This window comes from Oreochromis aureus, linkage group 4 (assembly GCF_013358895.1).
Source record: "Oreochromis aureus strain Israel breed Guangdong linkage group 4, ZZ_aureus, whole genome shotgun sequence".
Taxonomy (NCBI): Eukaryota; Metazoa; Chordata; class Actinopteri; order Cichliformes; family Cichlidae; genus Oreochromis; species Oreochromis aureus.
Window position 1 is genome coordinate 25,644,455 of NC_052945.1, and position 18,605 is coordinate 25,663,059.

At 35.4% G+C, this 18,605-nt stretch overlaps 2 protein-coding genes across 8 annotated transcripts in view; both read right to left on the reverse strand.

The window, feature by feature from the left end:
* Positions 1–2,746: 2,746 nt before the first annotated feature.
* On the reverse strand, positions 2,747–8,835 carry LOC116318895. The gene is made up of 7 exons (XM_031738057.2): positions 8,442–8,835; positions 8,233–8,295; positions 7,561–7,694; positions 7,426–7,479; positions 7,274–7,322; positions 6,922–7,019; positions 2,747–2,959 (listed from the first exon to the last, which is right to left on the reverse strand). Exons 1-7 carry the CDS (start codon positions 8,584–8,586, stop codon positions 2,747–2,749), a joined length of 756 nt encoding a protein of 251 aa, XP_031593917.2. The 5' UTR covers positions 8,587–8,835.
* Positions 8,836–11,472: 2,637 nt separating this feature from the next.
* The window catches only part of LOC120439962 (nucleolin-like), a 30,216-nt gene continuing 23,083 nt past the window's right edge, over positions 11,473–18,605 (reverse strand). For 3 of the 7 annotated variants that reach the window (XM_039611469.1, XM_039611467.1, XM_039611468.1), the window contains 10 exons: positions 16,331–16,393; positions 16,076–16,209; positions 15,917–16,001; positions 15,390–15,689; positions 15,247–15,302; positions 14,872–14,992; positions 14,163–14,251; positions 13,767–13,884; positions 13,508–13,613; positions 11,473–12,079 (listed from right to left, as the gene is read on the reverse strand). In XM_039611469.1, coding sequence (XP_039467403.1) covers positions 11,917–12,079; positions 13,508–13,613; positions 13,767–13,884; positions 14,163–14,251; positions 14,872–14,992; positions 15,247–15,302; positions 15,390–15,689; positions 15,917–16,001; positions 16,076–16,209; positions 16,331–16,364 — 1,206 coding nt within the window. In that variant the 5' untranslated portion in view covers positions 16,365–16,393 and the 3' untranslated portion in view covers positions 11,473–11,916. Of the gene's footprint in view, positions 12,080–13,507; positions 13,614–13,766; positions 13,885–14,162; positions 14,252–14,871; positions 14,993–15,246; positions 15,303–15,389; positions 15,690–15,916; positions 16,002–16,075; positions 16,210–16,330; positions 16,394–17,360; positions 17,431–18,605 lie in introns of those variants that run through there. The other 4 variants (XM_039611465.1, XM_039611466.1, XM_039611464.1 and 1 more) reach the window with 4 other exon arrangements.

Below are 18,605 nucleotides of genomic sequence, written 5' to 3' on the forward strand. Positions count from 1 at the left end.
TTAGGTTTAGATGTACGCGTGTCAGATTGCTTTGTATTTAAGTGTGGATTGAAACATGAGTGAGTCTTCAAAAGTTACAAATCATCGTACACATTTATAAATCTGGACTGAAAATGAGTGAAAAAGCAGCCAATGTTGGCTGACTTTAAGAAAGCCTGGAGAACTTTTGCTCAAGGCCACTTCAAATAATTCAAGGAATGTATTTTTTCTTCTAATTACAATGCTGTTCCTTACAATGATTATTACAGGTTGGGCAAAGTCCAAAGAAAACACAGTTTGTAACATCTGCACATTTTACAGATAAAAAGCATCAATGTTGTTTATTCAGAATTTCAAGAAGAAAATATCAGATGTATGTGGAATTATTAAAACAAAGTAAAACACGGTAATCAGCAGTGTGAAAGGAAAACTCAGTATAGCAAAGAAAAAGTACAGTTTTATGATTTTGTTGCTTTTCTCAAAAGTAACAATTAACCAAAGAAACCTCCAAATAACACCTGTCATTTGTGGACATACCGCAGCAATTTTTCAACGTCAGCTTTACAGAAGAATTAATCTTCATTTTTTAAGTTCTTTTATTATCAAAGTGTATAACTCTTCTTGTAATTTTAAAACCTTTAGTTGCAATTTTAGTTTTTCCCTCTTCAGTTGATCAAGGTCCGTTGTATTCAAACCACAGCTGGCTGAGGGCCCAGGCGACAAAGCCTCTGACACGTGCGAGAAATTAATGCCGACAGAGGTTTGAGTTGCTTGAGATGAGCTGTGGAAAAAATTAAACTTTTAAGAGGAATATTAGGAATATTGGGCTTATTTCAAGTAGAGCTGTTTTTGCAAAAATAAATGCGGTTAAAAAAAACTTTTAAGACTGTGAATAAATTAAAAATCTTTGCCTAAATGATATGACCGCTACATCTTACCTCCTCTCTGGCCTCATGGATTGTAATTCAGCTACACTGTGGCCAGAGCAGGGGACCTCTTTATGTTCACACTCATCTGATGCAGCCAGAGGTTCACAGGAAGGACCTGTACATTTAGAAAACATTGGGGGGGAAAAGGACCATGAAAAGATTAAAAATAATAATAGAAAATAAATAAATACTTGAACTTGGATTTTTTTCTCTTAAAAAAAAAAACGCAGAAAAAAATCATGCTAGTGATTTCGGTTTTTGAACAACTCACTCATTTCCTCTTCCGGTTTTTCCTCCACATTCTGCTGTTTGATTGGGGTGTTTCTTTCCAAATCTCTGATTTTTACAGTGACTTCAGATTTTGGCATGTTAGGAGGATCTTCTCCTTTTGGTTCTTTCTCATTCTCACAGTTTGCTGACTGTCCATCTCCTCTGTCTGCTGAGCCTTCTTTACAAAAGACAAAATGTTACCAAAAAGTGAAATTAATACACACACAAATAAAGTATTTACTATTTTCCATTAGGAGAATTGTGGGAAATATCACCTTTAATAACACACTGGTCAGTGTGGTTAGAGGCAACAGTGGGTACAGCTTCAGATTCCATCCCTCCCATTTCCATTTCATCTTCCTCTTCTTCATTCCCAGTATCTTCTGAGTTTACAACTTTGCTTTCATGTCCAGACCCGACCTTCTCTTCAGCTCTCTGCTCTTTTTTTACTGCCAGCTCCCCTCTGCTTAGAAACTGGTCCTTATCTTCAACAATATCTCCCTCAGTTTCTTCTGCAGGCTGTAATTCTGCTTCTTGATAGGGATAACAATGCATTAGATTTATGTATATACACTTTATAATTATTTGTAATTACTATTAGTAGAATCAAATAATTTCTCAAAATAGTTTTCAAGTTAGCAGCACTCAAACTGTGTGGTCTTCTGCTATTGTAGTTCATCTGTTTCAGGGTTTGGTGTTCAGAGATGCTCTTGTGTACCCTGGTTGCAGTTAGTCATTATTTGAGTTACTGTTACTGTGTTTCTATCAGCACAAAGCAATCTGGTCATTTTTCTTTGACCTCATTTTACACCAGAGAACTGCTGCTCACTTGATATTTTCTCTTTTTAGGACCATTCCCTGTAAACTCTACAGATGATTGTTTGGGAAAATCCAAGTATATCAGCAGTTTCTGAAATATTCAAACCGGTGTAACTGGCACCCACAGCCATGCCATGTTCAAAGTCACTTCCAGTTGTGGTCATGCACTGATTATGGCCATGAATGTACGGAAGAGGATTAGGACCACCGGAGGAAAAAAAAAAAAAGTGGGCACGTCTTTTTTTCTTCTTTTCCAGAATTCTGAGAAAAAAGGTCAGAATTCTGACTTTAATCTCAGAATTCTGAGTTTTTCTCAGAATTCTGAGTTAAATCTCAGAATTCTGACTTTTTTCTCAGAAGAGATAGTAGAAATCTCTTCTAGAAAAACACTGACAAAATAAGAAAGCCAAAACACATACAACTGCTTTTGTTTTTTGAAGAACTCACTCAGTAGCACTTTCAGCACAGTTTGTATTGGTACATCTCTGGTATTTCCATTAACTTCAGATCTCGACATATTAAGAGGATCTTCTCTGTTTTGTTCTTTCTCATTCCCACAGTGCGTTAAATGCCCGTCTTCTCTGTCCTCCATCCTTGCATCTTTGCAAAAGTCAACATGTCAATTAATCAAATATATGAAAAAATGCACAGTGGCTATTAAATGTTTATTTAATGTTAAACTCTCTTAATACCAGAGTTTAAGGCACTGGATTCAATCAAACTGAAGACACTGGATTCAGTTTTATTCACTATTCCCAAAGATGTGGAAGCTTCCTGTTCTTTTCTTTCACTGCTTTGTGGTAACTGGTCTTCACTGCCTTCCCATCACTCCCATTGATGGATAGGTCATGTATGTGTGAGGGAGCAATGAGCGTCATTGCTGCAGTGGCTGTGTTAACTTTTGCTGAGCTGCTGCACTCTTCTGGAAGATCCATCCACTTGGAGTGACAAGCACCTGTTCCCTGAAGCAAAATTAAACATTTAAATTAGATTTACATTTACAACACCAGATATTCATTTTAAAAGGACACGGGTCTACAACCAAAAAACTGCATAAGATTTTTTGACTGTTTCTTATAGATTTTTACTCACTGAAATCTGGAAAAATATTTTAAAAATTCCATCAAGTCCAGTTTTCTTGCAAAACTCATGTTTTTAGTTTAATTACATACATTTCTCTTTTAAACTGAAATCTGGTATTCTATACTTGAGTAAAAAACCCATATCTAATAATGATTTCTTACAGTAATTTAAAATTTCTAAGAGCGAGACTCAAGAGAAATACAAATAGAAAATGCGAGGAGTTGAGGGTGGTCAGTGGGGGAAGGGGGGATACAGTGGGTTTGGCGGTGTGAGGAGCTCGGATGATTCATTTCAGTTCAATTTTATTTATATAGCGCCAAATCACAACAAAAGTCACCTCAAGGCGCTTCATAGTACAGAGAAAAACCCAACAATCATATGACCCCTATGAGCAAGCACTTTGGCGACAATGGGAAGGAAAAACTCCCTTTTAACAGGAAGAAACCTCCGGCAGAACCAGGCTCAGGGAGGGGCGGCCATCTGCTGCGACCAGTTGGGGTGAGAGAAGGAAAACAGAAGGAATAGGATGATCATGTCCCAACAGGTTTATTTTGTTCATAACGAAAGGTAAGGAATCTCACTGTTTTGTTTTGCTCTCTGGTATTAGGAATGAGTATAAGCAAGCCTGCTATCAGATTTGTTCATTTTTCACCATGCTAAATAAGTTCAGAATTTTCTTTGCTGTATAAGCCACACTCAGTTTACATCCTGCATTCAATCTGGACCATGCACATGTTTTAGTTCTGTATTATGGCTCCAAGAGGTTGTGTAATTTCTCCAGACAACTTTTGTTTTATTTGTGGTGAATAAACTATTAACAAAGGAACACAAGTGATTTTGTGAAGAAAGTTTATTTTGCTTACTTCAAGTTGAAACTTGGGAATCAAGACAAACCATGTGCTCCTCACAAGGTGTGTAGAAGATGTAGGGAAGATCTTTTTTGGTGGTTTAAGAGTAAGAAAAACTCATTTCCTTTTGGCATTCCTATGATGTGGTGTGAACTGCAAAACCACACTACTGATTGCTATTTCTTTTCGGTAGATTTAAGAGGCTTTAATACTAAAAATAAAAAGAACATATCTTACTCAAATTTTAGTTCAGCTATTTGTCCAGTGCCTCATACCTCAGAAATACCAGTTCTACACCCACCTTCAAGTTAGATGATATCCGGAGTGATTCTGAGGACAGAGACACATTACCTCACCAGGACGAATCTAGCTCAGTTTTTTCTGTTGATGAGGGACCCCAGCCATTTTTTCACAGTGAGCTTATTGATCTAGTCAGAGATTTAGGCCCTTCCAAAGATGGAGCCGAATTGTTGGGTCAAGACTCTTTATGTTTTGCAAAAAAACTGTATGTGATGGAGGAAAATTGAGATCATTTTGGATTCAGCACCCTAAAAAACACACCAGTGTTTAAGATTAAACAATGGAAAACTCGCATTTGCTGTTTTCAGTGTTTCTTTTAATTGCTGTATGATCTTGTATGATGGTAAAAGACTGTGAAATACTGAAAACTAGAATTTTGAGTGGTATAGAGTGGCACTGGTCCCAAGTTATATATTACTCTTCTGTTTTAAAGAAATCCAAACCAGTTTGAAAAGGATCTGTTTGGCAAAGGGATCATTTTCCAGCATGACAATGATCCCAAACACACTGCCAGGGCAGTAAAAGCAGGCCTGAATAGAAATGGATGGATTGGCCTCAACACACCCCGGACATCAACATTATTGAAGCAGTACATCTTGAGAGAGAACTGAACAAAAAGCAGCCATCATCCAAAGAAAAGCTTTGACTGTCCTTCAAGAAGCCTGGAGAACTATTCCTGAAGACGACTTAAAGAAATGACAAGAAAGCTGCCTAAGAGTTGAATTGTGTTGAAGGATAAAGGTGGGCCATACCAAATATATATATATATATATACTTTTGTGTCGCGTTAATCGTGATGATCCACGTTAACACTGACAGCCGTAATTTTAGATAAATAAAATTTCCAAGTTTCAGCAATTAATGCATTATTTTTTTATGGTTGTATTGGTGATATCAAGTTTAAATGATAGGAAAAAAGGAAATGAAACTTTGATGGAATTAAAATACAGGGAGTGCAGAATTATTAGGCAAGTTGTATTTTTGAAGAATAATTTTATTACTGAACAACAACCACGTTCTCAATGAACCCAAAAAACACATTAATATCAAAGCTGAATGTTTTTGGAAGTAGTTTTTAGTTTGTTTTTAGTTTTAGCTATTTTAGGGGATATCTGTGTGTGCAGGTGACTATTACTGTGCATAATTATTAGGCAACTTAACAAAAACAAATATATACCCATTTCAATTATTTATTTTACCAGTGAAACCAATATAACATCTCCACATTCACAAATATACATTTCTGACATTCAAAACAAAACAAAAACAAATCAGTGACCAATATAGCCACCTTTCTTTGCAAGGACACTCAAAAGCCTGCCATCCATGGATTCTGTCAGTGTTTTGATCTGTTCACCATCAACATTGCGTGCAGCAGCAACCACAGCCTCCCAGACACTGTTCAGAGAGGTGTACTGTTTTCCCTCCTTGTAAATCTCACATTTGATGATGGACCACAGGTTCTCAATGGGGTTCAGATCAGGTGAACAAGGAGGCCATGTCATTAGTTTTTCTTCTTTTATACCCTTTCTTGCCAGCCACGCTGTGGAGTACTTGGACGCGTGTGATGGAGCATTGTCCTGCATGAAAATCATGTTTTTCTTGAAGGATGCAGACTTCTTCCTGTACCACTGCTTGAAGAAGGTGTCTTCCAGAAACTGGCAGTAGGACTGGGAGTTGAGCTTGACTTCATCCTCAACCGAAAAAGGCCCCACAAGCTCATCTTTGATGATACCAGCCCAAACCAGTACTCCACCTCCACCTTGCTGGCGTCTGAGTCGGACTGGAGCTCTCTGCCCTTTACCAATCCAGCCACGGGCCCATCCATCTGGCCCATCAAGACTCACTCTCATTTCATCAGTCCATAAAACCTTAGAAAAATCAGTCTTGAGATATTTCTTGGCCCAATTTTGACGTTTCAGCTTGTGTGTCTTGTTCAGTGGTGGTCATCTTTCAGCCTTTCTTACCTTGGCCATGTCTCTGAGTATTGCACACCTTGTGCTTTTGGGCACTCCAGTGATGTTGCAGCTCTGAAATATGGCCAAACTGGTGGCAAGTGGCATCTTGGCAGCTGCACGCTTGACTTTTCTCAGTTCATGGGCAGTTATTTTGCGCCTTGTTTTTCCACACACTTCTTGCGACCCTGTTGACTATTTTGAATGAAACGCTTGATTGTTCGATGATCACGCTTCAGAAGCTTTGCAATTTTAAGACTGCTGCATGCCTCTGCAAGATATCTCACTATTTTTGACTTTTCTGAGCCTGTCAAGTCCTTCTTTTGACCCATTTTGCCAAAGGAAAGGAAGTTGCCTAATAATTATGCACACCTGATATAGGGTGTTGATGTCATTAGACCACACCCCTTCTCATTACAGAGATGCACATCACCTAATATGCTTAATTGGTAGTAGGCTTTCGAGCCTATACAGCTTGGAGTAAGACAACATGCATGAAGAGGATGATGTGGACAAAATACTCATTTGCCTAATAATTCTGCACTCCCTGTAGTTACTAGTAGAGTAACCAGTGATTTGTAGTATTACGTTTTTACATTGAAATTCTGACCTGATGATATGGCCTGATTGAAAAATAAGGGTAATCTTATGTCATTAACATTCACATGAGGACCAAAAATACCAGACAGTAAAGTGTATTAAAATAAAATAAAATAAAAAAAAGATATATATATTTACCTGTCTTCCATCAAAACATCTCTTGAGAATAATTCTTAGTTCTTTCCCCCTGAATAGATGTTTCATTGCTGTTGAAATTGTATGTTTTGTTGTCCTCTCTGAAAAAAGAAGAGTGATTTTCATACACAGACACTTTTTGTTAGGATGGTTACATGTCAAGAGGAAATAACATCATTTAATAAATAACACTCTTGTCAGTATGTTTAGGGGCAACAGCAGACACAGTCTTATCTTCTATTTCTCCCTCTGCCTGTTTCTCTTCATCTTCTTCACTCCCAGCATTTTCAGCTTCCTCTCTCTCTCTGCTCTGTTTCCACTAGCATTTCCTCACTGTTTGAAAGCTGGTCTTTACCTTCAGCATTATCATCTTCAGTTTCTTCAGAGTTGGATGATTGTATTTCCTTTTGATTCAAGGTTCAAGAAAAATGACCTTTAATTATCATTCTCAGTGTTGTTTTAATTCATTTTGAAAATCAGAATTACAGTACTCTCATGCTCAGTTACCGTTCTAGTCTTGGATCTTCCTTTTCTGTATCCCTTAGTTTTTAGGTAACGTTTCTGTGAAAAGTTAGTTTGACAGTTTATTTAGTGAAATCTGATTTTCTTTGATTAATAGAAATGCAAAGAAAAAAAAAGTACCTTAATCCAATACTCCAGAGGTTGATCATCATAGAAAATAGTTGCTTTCCATTTTTTACACAATCTTTTCCCTGCAAGTTTCTCAAACCTAGAGGGCTTACACCATTTGCCTTCATACACAATACACGCCTTACCTAAATTGATCATCCAAACACACAGGAAAATTGAAATGACAGTAGAAAAGAACACTTAAAAATAAAGTTAACTTCTGACAAGTTAACATTTGATCCTCTTTAAAACAGTGCACATTGTTTAAATTGTAGATTTGAACAACAAAAGGAAAATGCTTTCTCTTTATTTTTTTCTCAATTCTTAAAGATGTTCAAAACATTCGCACCTGATCTGCAATCCAATCCAAGGTTTAGAGATTTTTTTTTAATGTAGGTTTGTATTTACTTTTCCCAAATGACTGATGGGAAACCTTATTGCTATAAGGTTTCCCAGCTTTCATGAGATGGGGGGAAGGCAATTCAGAATCACCAATGCATAATCTATCATGCATTGATTCAGCTGGAGAGAAACTGATGACTACAGATCATTGAAGTCAAGTTCCATTTTTTTATATACATGATTTTTATTTGTGGGCACAGTTTCAAAGAGTATAAAGTGTTTTCTTGTTTAATGGTTTCCATGAAATGTGCTTATGCTTCTCAGATAATTGTATTTACTTACCTTGTTCCAGCTTCTCACAATCAAGGATGCCCTCTGTGGTTCCACAGATTACAGGCAAAAGCTCTAAAATTACAACAACAACAACAACAACAACAATAATAATAATTTCCTATGATAAAATAATATGAATGTATTTTCATGCCATAAAATTAGAGAAACATATTCAAAAATCTAAAAAGATGTTCAGTGCTGCGTGACTAAGGACTTACGTTTTCCTTCTGTCCTCCAAGTTTTTTGATCCTCCTCCTCCTTCTCGTCTTCATCATCAGAAGGTTCATTATATTCAGCCTTCCATCTTTTCCTTAATCCACAGCCTTCTTGGTCTTCCCCTTCCGCAGATCTTTTCCTCTCCATTTATTTTTCAAAACTGAAAATATACTCTTCCTAAACAGATTTCAGGGTAATCATTGATTTGTGTCAAAAGGTCTTTCCACCCGAAACAACATTTGTGAGCCCTTACCCAAGCGATATGATCATAAAAAGAAATAGCACAACTGAATGTTGAATTCTTTGTTCGTCTTTTGTTGTGCGAGAGAAGAAAAATGTTTGCTGACCACCGCACAGATCTCAAGTTCAGCTCATACCGATACTAATAGTTTGGTCCTGAAAACAGTTCTCAGTATAAACATTTTGAGGTTTTGTCATTGTGGTCTGACGACAAAGTTTTCATGTTTTGTTTTATTTCAGTTTAGCCTTCATTTGACAAAACTCATTGTAACTTTCAAATCAGTCAATTAATCAGATAGATGACAGATAGATATGTCTTCTGTTTTTCAAAAAGATGCACAACACCATTGACTTTTTAAAATATATTGTAAATTTTATATATATTAAAATGTAATCTTCCATTACTTTTTAACATATCTGACTATATTTGAATTCCTTAGTGCAATATAATTGCGAATTAACTTAAAGAACACATCAGCTTGGATTAGCTGCTTTTTCAGTTGTTTTCAGTGCCATCCTTGTACCTGAATATTTCAGAGGAATGTTTTTTTTAGATTGTTAGGCCCCTTAACACTGACCTATGAATCATTCAAGCATTAAAAACACACCTAACTCGAGGGACTTATATATACAGTGTTGTCTAAATAACACTGTATATAACAAATAACTTAGCGAAGAATCAGTATTAAATTGTATCTTTAGGTACTTTGTTACTTGCAGCCTGTCACAAAAACATACAATTTCTTCCAATTTCTTTAGTTGAATCTCTGAAAAATGCCAAAGATAACACAGTTTGACAGGAATTTTTTTTAATTGTAAACCAACTGATGTACAAAGAGCTATTAGCTGAAAACTTGACATATCTCCACATGACGTGTCCTGGCTCAAGACTTTTGCACAACACTGTAACTCTCCTTTATTTATTTCATATTTTGTCTGGACAAATTTGTATGAAAATGTTGTTTTTGTTTTGTCTAACTTCTTTAGAACAGTTATATTCATCTGTCACAGACATCATTGATATATTACTCGCAATGCTTCAAAGTAAAAGCACACCTCTTGTTTTTCTCTTGCAAATTTAAATCTGAAGACCTGACACGAACTGCTGTCAACACACTGAACACTTTACATCTACTTTAATGTAAATACAATAAAAGTAAAAAGTGAAATACACTATAGGGACAAAAGTTATGGTCCACCTACATTATTCCTACAGGAGCTGCTCATGACATAGAAACCCACGTCAACAGTTTTAATCAAGATGTTAATACCAGAGGATGCTTAGGACTCTATTACTGAAAAAAAAAAAAAAAAGAAGCAAAATTTGCTTCAGGTTTTACAGGTAAGACGATTTAAACTTACATTTACAGTTGCTATTTATATATGGAGAGAAACCTCAAAACGGTTGCAAGTGCACGTACGATATGATTTACAAATGTGTATAATTTTGAGACACATTTCACACTGCCAGCTTCACCGACATCCGCAAACTTAAGATGCGTTCATGTCCCAGTGTTAAACTGGGACATCTGACTTTCCTCGGTATACCTGCATTTTATTTATAAATTTATTCAAATAAAGTGGTCGCTTTTTCTAAATATAGCAGAAAATGTGATTTACCAATTAGAGACAGTACACAGCAGCCCATAAAGTTTAATATGTGGTTTAAATAATCTGATGCTACATGCTGGATGATCTTCTGCTGGGATAAGTCAGTCAGTGCTCAGCCGCATATGGGGAACACAATGGCATCACTGTGGCTCATCTTCTGGAGTAAACATATGCTAATCTTGCACAATCGTTGTATATTTCTTAATATAAATATAATCCAGGTAATATGGAATTGACCATTCTCTAATTGGTAAATCTACATTTTCTAGTAAAGTGGTCAAGAGCTATTTAGAAAAAAACTTCCAATTTATTTGAGAAAAACAAAACAAAAAGTCGGTGATGTCAAGAGAAATACAAATAGAAAAAGCAAGGAGTGTGATGTCGTGATGTCCCAGTTTTATGCTGGATCTTAATGCAGCTTACTACACAGTAGTTTATGCATATTTCTCTCCATATCCATGTAAGAAGAAAGAAAGTTTTTTCATCTGAGCAACCGCTGAACCATAAAAGTTTAATACGATTTAAATTTTAATGTGAAATGAACTGATGTGAATGTCCTATGATAACTTCACAAATGTTACCTTTTAGTTTTTAGTTTTAGAATGGAAACACATTTAGTTAGTTAGTTATCAAAATAATTATTTTTGAAGTGATTGAAACAACACAATTTTCTTTCTTTATTTAGTTGAGCCTTAATTTGCAAAAATCATTGGGATTTTCCAACAGTGGCAGGTCTACAAAATTTTACATGGGATGCAAAGTAGGGCAAGTTGTCTAGGCAGGGTGGCACATACTTCTTTCAAGTAAAGTGAAATTCTCCTGTTTAAATGGAGTCACATCCACAAAAACACTTTAAAATTGTATCATTGTCTCTTCTAAGAAAAAAAAAAAGACAAGGTGATTTTTTTTTTTTTTACAAGTTTTAAAGTAGAAAAACTTAGTGTAATAAAATCATTTGAATGTAATTGTGTATGCTTTTATTTGAAGGGACAATAAGAAAGACAGTTTCATTTAGGCAGTCTTGGCTTGTGAAGAATGAATTTACACATGCTGATATATATTTGTAGGACAATAAGAATAGGGAATACCCTCAAAACAGTCATGTCACATTATTGATTTCAGAAGAAGACAGAAGATAAAGGAATAACCCCATATCCCTTCTTCACCTAACTTTCACCCCCTTCTATTTCTGGACGTCACATCTTTTGAGACATATGAATTTTCATTCATATGAGTACACTTAATTTCATGTCTTATTCAGGTTTAGCTATTTTCTCTTCAGTTAGGTTTACGATTAGCCAATTTTTACACAAACATCCATTCTTACATGATATGATTTACAGATAAAAATCATGTTTATTCGCATTCTACAGAAGAAAATATCAGCTATTTGTTTAATTCTAAAAACAAAGTAAAACATGGTAATCAACAATACTAAAGGAAAACTGAGTATAGCAAAGAAAAAGTACGGTGTATAAATGCAGCACACTTCTATGATTTTGTAGCTTTTGTCAAAAGTAATATTCCACCAAAGAAACTTCCAATTAACGTGTCAGTTTGTGGATATAAACACAGCAATCGTTTAATTTATTGTCTGCAATGTCAGCTTTACAGAACCATTAATCCTCATTTTTTAAGTTCTTTTACTTTCAAAGTGTAATAGTTCTCTTGTAATTTTAAAATTTTCAGTTGCATTTTTATTTTTTCCCTCTTCAGTTGATCAAGATCCATTGTATTCAAACCAGAGCTGGCTGAGGGCCCAGGCAACCGGGCCTCCGTTATGTCCGCACTGCAAGTAAAAAAAACGCTTGTTTATAGAATTTTTTTTAAATATATTTTTTATATATTTTGTCTAGAAAGAAAACATATTCTTAACAAGCAAGTTTTGCACAAGAAAATTAAGCTCATTCAAGAAAAATGTCTGAATGTTCTCAGTCATCCAGGTCATTGTAGTCTAAGGAGCTTGGAAAGAAAAGTGTCTGGACTTAAATAGCTTGAAGACGTTTCACCTCTCATCCGAGAAGCTTCAGTTCAGAACTGAAGATTCTGGTTCTGATTCTTGAAATAGGAAAGATAATCTTATTCTAGAAGAATAAGATTATCTTTCTTATTTCAGGAGTAAGGCCACTTAAACGACTTTTCAATTTAAGAAATGCATGAAGCCAGCCAGCCCGGGTGTCACGGTTGGAGAAAGAGAAGACCCAGTCGCACAGAGCTAACAATTGATCACTTGTCTGGCAGGTAATACTTAACTACTCGAACGGTCCAAGAATACTACCAGGCTTAGTGCAATACTTCAGCACTGACTGTCATTCAGCCACACCAATAAATAGTCCTGCCTAAGAGAGCGGCAGCACTTCCAGGTAAACAATCGCCACAAAGCCGGAGAGAAAAAGGAAAGAGAGAAAAACATGAACAAACAAACACAGGCAGGTCGACCAGTCGGGGAACCATCCGGTCGACCAGGCTTGAGTCTGACCCATGGCCTTTTGCTGCATGTCTTCCCCTCTCTCTCCCTCTACTTTCCTGTCGGTTATTCACTGTCTCTATCAATAAAGGCCAAAAAATAAAATATAAAAAATTGAAATCTAGACTTACCTATAGAAAGCTTTTTTTGTTTATGTGAAAATCTAAATTAAACACAATTAAACACTAAAATAACAAAATAATTCTTCTAAATAGAATTATTTGTCCCTCTTTGGGGGGATACTCCCACTGGGTTTAAATCTGGGACTCTCGGCCATTTGACCTTAGAACTGAAGAAGCTTCTCGGATGAGAGGTGAAACGTCTTCAAGCAACTCAAAGAAGTCCAGACGCTTTTCTTTGCAAACTCCTTTGACTTCTAAATAGCTTGTTCAAGAAAGCATAATACTCATTATAGGTAAAGATTTTTTAATAATCAGTGTCTTTCCTTGTAATAAGTCAAATTTTCTTAAATTAATCACACATTTAAGACATTTTTGCCTAATTTAGGCATACAGCAGTTAGATTCATTTGCTAGTTTTAAGGATTCTAGCAAAACAACTTTTACTTACCCTATTGGCAGATTTTTTTTCTCAAAACTAGACAGTTTTGCCAGATTTAAGAATATTTGGCTAATTTCAAGTAGAGTTGGTTTTGCAGTGTGAGAAATAAATGCCGTCGAAAAACAACCCTTTAAGTCTGTGTGAATAAATTCAAAATCTTTGCCTAAATGATATGACAGCTTTATCTTACCCCCCTTCTGGCCTCATGGATTGTAAATCAGCTACTTTGTGGCCAGAGCAGTGAACAGCTTTATGCTCTTGCTGATCTGACACAGCCAGAGGTTCACAGGAAGGACCTGTACATTTAGAAAACATGTTGGGAAAAGAAGGCCAGAAAAGATCAAAAGAAATAATAAAAAATAAAACAAATACATGAAACTGGATTTTTTTTTCTAGAAAAAAAGCAGAAAAAAAATCATGCTAGTGATTCTGGTTTTTGAACAACTCACTCAGTTTGTCTTCAGGTTCTTTCTTAACATTTTGCAGTTTGATTGCTGTGTTTGTTGCCACATCTCTGTTATGTCCACGGACTTCAGATCTTGCAATCTCAGAATGATGTCTAGTCTTCTGTTTCAAAGACAGCCAATTATATATTAGTGTCCTTATTTATAATTTCATTTGAAAATAATAAAACTATTTTGAGCAACATTTAGTTTAATCCAAGTTTTATTTATATAAACTATAAAGAGTCAGCTGATGGTGCTTTATATTGTAAAGACCCTACAATAATACAGAGAAAACACCAACAATTAGATGACCCCTATGAGCAAGTGCTTTAGTGACAGTGGTGTTTTAATTATCTTTATTTTGAATGATAAGTTTTTAATAAAATAAAACGGTCTTACCTCAGGAAGGCTATTAACGACACCCTTTACTTCTTTGATCTTTAGTGCAGGTTTCACAGGTGTTGAAATTGTGCTGCTTGTTGTCTTCTCTGAAAAAAGAAAGATGATTAAAATATGAGCATACACACTTTGGAATTATTAGAATTAGTTTGATGTTGATGTTCAGTCTGAACTTCAGCAGATCATCTTGACCATGTCTCCATGTCTGCACTGAGTTGCTGTCATGTGATTGGCTGATTAGATTTTTTTTTGCATTAATGAGCAGTTGGACAGGTATACCAAATAAAATGGGAGTTTAGTGTCTTTTGGAAAGTACAACTATTCATTACAGAACACACCTGATCTGTTTTGATCACAAAGACATAATATTTTTTCAAGCTGCAAACAAAACTACTAGTTAGCTGTGTGCACATATGTGCTAACATATCTGTAAATGCTTACATGAAATAAAAACGCTCTTAATTTTTGCACAAGCCTGTAGAAGGATTTCACTCATTGTTTGGAGAACTTCAATTATCATTTCAGAACTGAGCCAAATTAACTGTACACCCACAGTCATCTCACATAATCAGAGGTTAAAGAAGGACAAACCTGTGAACTTAGAAAATAGATTGAAAGTTTTTTTCTCTACTTCAACAACAAAAAAAGCAAAAAACAAAACAGAAGTTGAATACAACCTTAAAGTGCTTTCAGTATTTGAACAACTCACTCAGTTTGTCTTGAGGTTCTTTCTTAACATTTTGCAGTTTGATTGCTGTGTTCTTTGCCACATCTCTCTTATTTCCACTGACTTCAGATCTTGGCATGTCAGGACGACGTCTAGTTTTCTGCTTTAAAGACAACCAAGAATGTATTAGTATTTTTTTTAAATAGTCGGTCTGGATGAGGTAAAAGTGTACATTTGTAATTTATTTTGTATGTCATGCTGAACCATAATATTTTCCATTGATGACGGTGCTGGTGTGAAGTAGAGTAATCTCTGATCCGTGACATACTCAAAACTTCCAGCAATGTAAAGCACAGTGAAACATTTAAATCAAATAATCTGTCTTGCCTCAGGAAGGATGTTAACGATACCCTTTACCTCTTTCATCTCTAATGCATGTTTTCCAGGTGTTGGAATTGTAGCTGTTACTCTCTCTGAAAAAAGAAGAAAAGTTATTTTCATACACAAACAAGGTCTTTGTTATCCTAACATACCAACAGGAAATATATTGGAAATGTCACCTTTGCTGTCAGTATTGTTAGAGGCAACAGCAGGCACAGTCTCTTCCTCATCATTATCATCTTCTTCATCCTCATCTTCCTCAGTGCTACGCTGATCGTCACCAACATCATCTTCATCCATATCCTCATCTTCATCTTCAACAAGATCTTCCTCGCTTTCTTCTTCTTCAGAAGAGATATAAATCGGTGTAGCATCTTCATCTTTGTTTTTCTTAGTGTCAGGCTCATTATCTTCATCCATATCATCATCATCCTCTTCTCCATCATCATCTTCATCTTCATCACGATCTTCCTTGGGTTCTTTCAAGAGATGTTTAAATACATAAAATATTACAACATACACTGAGATTTTTGTGACTTTTTCTATGCAAACACTCTTTTTTTCTGAACTTCTGTGGTGTATTTGTCAAAACTACTGAAGTCTACAAACAGCTGATTAAAAATAATATAATGTTTGCATGCTTTTGATTCATATTCTCAAACATTTTCTGGTTTTGAGGCACAGATAAAAAAAAGAGCAGACAAACCTGTTGAGAGTTCGTGGGACTCAAGGTCTGATGATTGTTGTTTTCTTTTCTTTTGTCTATATCCGGTAGTGGTTAGGTAACCTTTCTGTGATAAGTTAATTCAACGGTTTATTTAGTGAAATCAGATTTTTGTAGATTCATAAAAATGCAACAAAGTACCTTGAACCAAAAGCGTAGAGTTTTTCCTTTGTGGCAAATAGATGACTTCCATTTTCTACATGGCTCTTTTCCTGCAAGCTTCTCAAACTCAGGTGGAGTGTAAAAGGAGCCTTTACGCTCAATACATGCCTCACCTATATTTATAAAGAAAAAAGTAATCGTTTTTATGAAAAATTATTCATTGATTGATGTATTTATATATGTACAAAAGAGAAAAGGAAAGACAGGTAAGAAAACAATACAGTATGTACTTACCTTTGCTCATCTTCTCTTTATGCAAGATGCCCATTTTGGTTCCACATTTTACACGCCAGAGGTCTGTTTTTTGAATCACCAAAAAAAGAAGAAGTAATTTCTCCATAAAAATATATATTAAATGTATTTTCATGGTCAATGTACAATTAATTTGCAATTGTAGAAGTTGTATAAAGAGAGATGCCAGTTGTGGGAGTATTTCCTACTTTTATTGTAATAGTTGTGATAATGCAAATATTTATAATTCAATTCATTTTTATTAAATAGCACCAAATCACAACAACAGTCACTTCAAAGCATTATATTGGAAGGTACAGACCCTGCAAAAATACAGAGAAAACCCAACAATCAGATAACCCCCTATGAGCAGGCACTTTGGTGACAGTGGCAAGGAAAAACTTTTTAACAAGAAGACTCGGGCAGAACCAGGCACAGAGAGGGTCAGCCATTCTGTCACGACCAGTTGGGGTGAGGGAGGGAGACAGGACAAAAGACATGCTGTGGAGCTGGTTCTTCATTAGGTGATGCTGCCTAAATGAAATGAAAATGTTGCCTGTCTTATTGTCACTTTGGATGAAAACTTGAAATACATCAGTTTGCTCCATTATCCAACACTTTTTTGGGGGGTTTCTTTCCTTAAATATTACATTTAAATAAAGCCAAAAATGTCCTCCAGTTAAGGTATAATGCGATGCTAAGATCCCTGGAGAGTATTTCCTAAACCTATATCTGCCAACAACTTTGCAATCACGTAAAATAATTTTAATCTAATTATGCATGTCTTTATCTGAAGGAACAAAAGAAAGGCAGTTTCATTTAGGCAGTCTCGACTTGTGAAGAATGAATTCACACATGCGTTTATATGTTTGCATTTACACAAGTATGACAATGAAGAATATGAAATACCCTCAAAATTGTCATGTCTCATTATACCCTGTAACTTCAACAGCTTCAGAGAATTATTTTTTTCGCATGCAGAAATATATTTTAATAAACAGATCTTTAAGGTAAAATGACACAAAGGACTTACTGTTCTCATTTTTATCATCCGCAAATCTCTTTCTTTTCTTCAAGCTAATTCTTCCTTTTTTTCCCATTGATTTCTCATATATTTTTCCCATGGAAATCCTGGAAGCAGGCTTTCAAGGTTTTTATCCATTTTTTATTTTTCAATATTAGATATCTCCTTCCAAACAGACTTTAGGGAAGAAAAGTTATTTTCAGCTAAAATAATGCTCTTGAATCACTTAAATCAATTAGAGTCACAATCATAAAAAAAAAAAAGAGTGACAAGAGTGAATGTCGAATTGTTTGTTTACCTGGTCAGCACAAGGAAAGAAAAATATTTCCCCACGACTACGCAGATTCAGTTCAGGTTTAGTTTATGACACTGGTCCTGATAGTATGGTCTGGAGAAAAACAGCATTAGCACTTTGAAGTTATGCCTTTGTGGTCTAATAACACAGTTTTCATTATTTTATTTCAGGTTTTTTTAGCCTTCATTTATATTTTGTCATTTTAAAGGTATCAACACAGATAAATTTTGAAAAGCCTTTTTTTCAGAAACATGCACTGCTCATATCTGCCATTTTTATATGAGATGAATCTATTAGCTTTTAACATTTTAATCTAATTGTAAACAATTCTATTATTGTTTTTTACAGACTTAGAACACTGAACAGATTTGCTGGTCACAACAGACTGACAAACAGCTTCTTACCCAGACATGTAGCCTCATTTAGACACATCACCTCCCTTCGCTGAACTGCTGCTAACACACTTAGCACTTTACATCCACTTTCATTCTTCATTTTTCTTTTTCAAAGAAACAAATTCATCTTCGACCATAGCCTTTAATTTCTTTTCAATTGCCAGAGCCCTAATATTTCTCTGACATTTTTGTTTCATCTCCATATGCTGGGCCTTTTGATCATCTATTACTTTGCCCATTTCATATTTCTTATCTGTTAACTCTTTCACAGTTTTATCCATTAATTCATTTTGGTCCTATAGCTTTGTATTATGTGTCAAAAGGCCCTCAATCCAATACTGCGAGGATTTATGTTCCTCCTCACGTTCTTTAACTACGTTGACGGTCACACTTTTACCAATTTTTAATCGATTCTCAAGCTTAAATTAGCATAAATTCCCATGACCATTTTTAACTCTGTTTCTGCAGGATAACCTTTGTTTTCGAGGTTTTTTGTATTTTCATCGTAAAATTGCTGCATCTGATTTTTCTCCTCTTTGTGGCGTTTCAATAATAAGTCAACAA

Bases quoted from the DNA above. Each gene is read 5' to 3' on its own strand.
- LOC116318895 (XM_031738057.2), bottom strand. From the start codon at position 8,586: ATGGAGAGGAAAAGATCTGCGGAAGGGGAAGACCAAGAAGGCTGTGGA. The intron at 8,296-8,441 runs GTAAGTCCTTAG...TTGTAATTTTAG, and splicing joins TTGGAGGACAGAAGGAAAAC to AGCTTTTGCCTGTAATCTGT. The intron at 7,323-7,425 runs GTAACTGAGCAT...TTGAATCAAAAG, and splicing joins GAAGATCCAAGACTAGAACG to GAAATACAATCATCCAACTC.